The 2,922-nt window shown below is 34.5% G+C and overlaps 1 protein-coding gene across 3 annotated transcripts in view; it reads right to left on the bottom strand.

The window, feature by feature from the left end:
* Nucleotides 1-2,922, bottom strand: part of LOC108685994 — a 26,706-nt gene that overhangs the window by 3,838 nt on the left and 19,946 nt on the right. For all 3 annotated transcript variants that reach the window (XM_018191020.1, XM_018191021.1, XM_018191022.1), the window contains exons 7-8: nucleotides 1,539-2,155; nucleotides 448-989 (exon numbers count right to left, since the gene is read on the bottom strand). In XM_018191020.1, the coding sequence (XP_018046509.1) occupies nucleotides 448-989; nucleotides 1,539-2,155 (1,159 nt within the window). The remainder of the gene's footprint in view (nucleotides 1-447; nucleotides 990-1,538; nucleotides 2,156-2,922) is intronic.

Here is a 2,922-nt window from a genome sequence, read left to right as displayed (position 1 = left end):
TTTAATAATAGATGTATAATAAAAAGTCTTTTGTGAAACATATAACTATTTTGTAAATTCATATTTTTGCAAATACTAAGTAGCAAGCAAATATTAACAACTTTTTCTTAATAAATGAGAGAAATAACATCTCACAACAAAAAAAGAAAAATTAAATTTTATCATAACAGAAAATAATTTTTATAAAATTGAAATAACATATTAAAAAATCGTAAAATATATTTTTTTATTATTATTATTGTTTGACTATTAAGAATGAAAGTTTAAGATTGAGTAATCGATTGACTCTTTCATAGGAAACAGCTGACGCTGGAAAAAGTCGAAAAGCATGTATGTGTAAGTTTGTGTATGTATGTATGTATGTATGTATGTATGTATGTATGTATGTATGTAGTAAGATGACTACAAGCAAAAAGTTCAAGATAAAATCAAAAAGTCGATTCTTACCTTGCGCTAAAGTTTGATCATCGGGCGGTGGACGTCTTCCGCTCGAATAGACTGCGGAGCCCCTTCCTGAATCGACATTCGAAGAACTCTGGCCGGCCTTGTCGTAATCCGAGCCTGAACCTTGATTCTGAATCTTCAATCGGCCGATACCCTGCTCCAGATCGTCTTTCCTATCTGATTTCACAACGGACTCCTTTCCGCTATATTGTCCACTATCGAGCCTTTTCGATGCCTCGCCGATCATTTTCGTAGCTAGACCGACTCTTAAGCCGTCCGCGTCATCCTTGAGTGTCTTGGAGTTTAAATGACTCTCCTGCTCCGTTCTCTTCTGCAACTCTTCGATTCTCTTTTGCACAGAATTTCCCTCTACCGAGTTCTGACCTCCCTCTTGACCCGACGATCCTTGTTCTTGCTCTCTCTTTGATGTTCGTGTCTCGTCTTTTCGAATCCCGAAACTAGTTTCTGGTCGATATTCCTCATTTCTTTGTAATCCATTTCTTCCAAGTTCACACTGACTCCGATCTTCCACCGTAATCTCATATCTAAAATGTATAGTATTCTTAGAGCTAAATTTTTAAAAACTCTAGCACACTGCACACTCAAAGAAAAACATAATATGACAACTATACAAGTTTTACAATTTTATGTATAATTAACGTATATAGTTAAATTTATTTCATATTTTTTAATTCATATTATTTAATAAATTATTTTATAGCTACAGTAATTATAAAGTTTATTCAATTATGTGCATTAATTCTACATATAAAACTTGTACAGTTGTCGCCTACATAGTTTTGCTATCGCTATGACTCGTATTCAGAAATAGCGCTTATAATAATGTTAGCGCGCATTTAGCATATAGTTTACGTTACTCATACTATAGAATTTCAGAAATAAAAGCGCGCACTTAGATACAAGCGCGCTTTTGAATACATTATCTTTTTCTCAGCACATTCCATCTTACTTTGACTCTCTTCAACATATTATACTTTTTACATTTGTTATATCTATAAAAATCTTACGTCAGTTAAATTTGCTATATCTATAGAAATCTTGTATATAGTACAATAATTTTCTTTAAGTCTTACCTCTCTTTATCCAACGGATCTACTGTTAAATTCTTCATATTTTCTCCGGGATTCTTCGAAACTTCGGTATTTCGTTCGTCTTCATAACAAAGTTGTGGCTGTGAAGCTGCTTTCTCGATACCCTTTGCAGAGTTTCGCCTCTGAAATTCTGTTTCCTGATTACTCTCTGTCTTCATGTACACCTGAGGAACACCATAACGAGGTCTTCCTTGAGCATAATGGTAGTAAACCTCTTGGCCCGATACTCGGAGTTCTTGCGCTTGTCTTGATGTGCTCGGAAGATCGATCTGCGACCTCGACATCGCCTGTCGCGCCTGCTGATACTGCTGATAAGAGACGCTATTAGGAAAATATGACTGCTGCATATTTCGCGCACTTGCAGTTTGCGAGCTCTGCTGACCGGCCATTTGCTGGTGCATCTGCTGGATTAATTGCTGACGCTGATGCATGTTCTGAGCGTGCTGCTGTGCGAACCGCGGACTTTGGTGATGGTTCTGATTCTGATGAAGCAACTGCTGAGGACTCTGGAAACTTGGACTCGTCGTCGACATCGCATTGCTCACTTGATGCTGTTGCACGGATAGACCGTGCGGTTTTTGCACTTGCGTGCCTTGCCCCTAAACCAACCAACCGGTTCGTTAACAATAAGCTACCGTTAAATTGTGAACGCCTATCTGCTTTTTGTAGAACTAATAACATAGTGGAAATCTACTTTAGTTAAGTTCTAATTAACTGTTACAGACGCGCGTATCGGCACGATAAATTATTATTATTTTATTATTATTAATAAATTCACCGGTTTTTAGAGTTTAATTATTGCATTACGTAATTTTATTCCACAAGCAGAAATATTTATTTGTAACAATGCGATATCCTATCCTTAAATTGTTTAATCGAGATGTCAACAATAATTTATTGTTAAATGGATAATTAGTCTATATGCTTTTTGTTGCAAATTGATAATGTTTAAACAATTATTATAATAAATTTAATAATTATTATAATATGAGTAAAATGCATATATGTGAGCTTTCGCGGATGTTGGGACATAAATTATGTATTTATAATATAATAGATACAATTCGCATCATATACACGCGCACACATATGTCATACATCAACTAATTAAAAGATATTTACCAAATTAAGCTAAAGTATAAATGCAAACGTTTCGATTTTCAAACTCTGGATTTTAATTTTCTTCGATTGTGAAAGTCAAGTACAAACTAATAATATATATTTATATTTTAGAAGACCTGAAGAAGTCTCAAATTCAGAATCGAAACGTTTACTTTAATTTTGTTTGATAAATACCTAATTGACTGAATTATATCTGTCTGTTAGAAATATATAATTTACGCAGAGAGGATCACATTTTACTCGT

The sequence above is a fragment of the Atta colombica genome, unplaced genomic scaffold (assembly GCF_001594045.1).
Source record: "Atta colombica isolate Treedump-2 unplaced genomic scaffold, Acol1.0 scaffold163, whole genome shotgun sequence".
Lineage (NCBI taxonomy): Eukaryota > Metazoa > Arthropoda > Insecta > Hymenoptera > Formicidae > Atta > Atta colombica.
The sequence above is the reverse complement of the archived record's forward strand: the minus strand, read 5'-3'. Positions and strand labels throughout refer to the sequence as shown.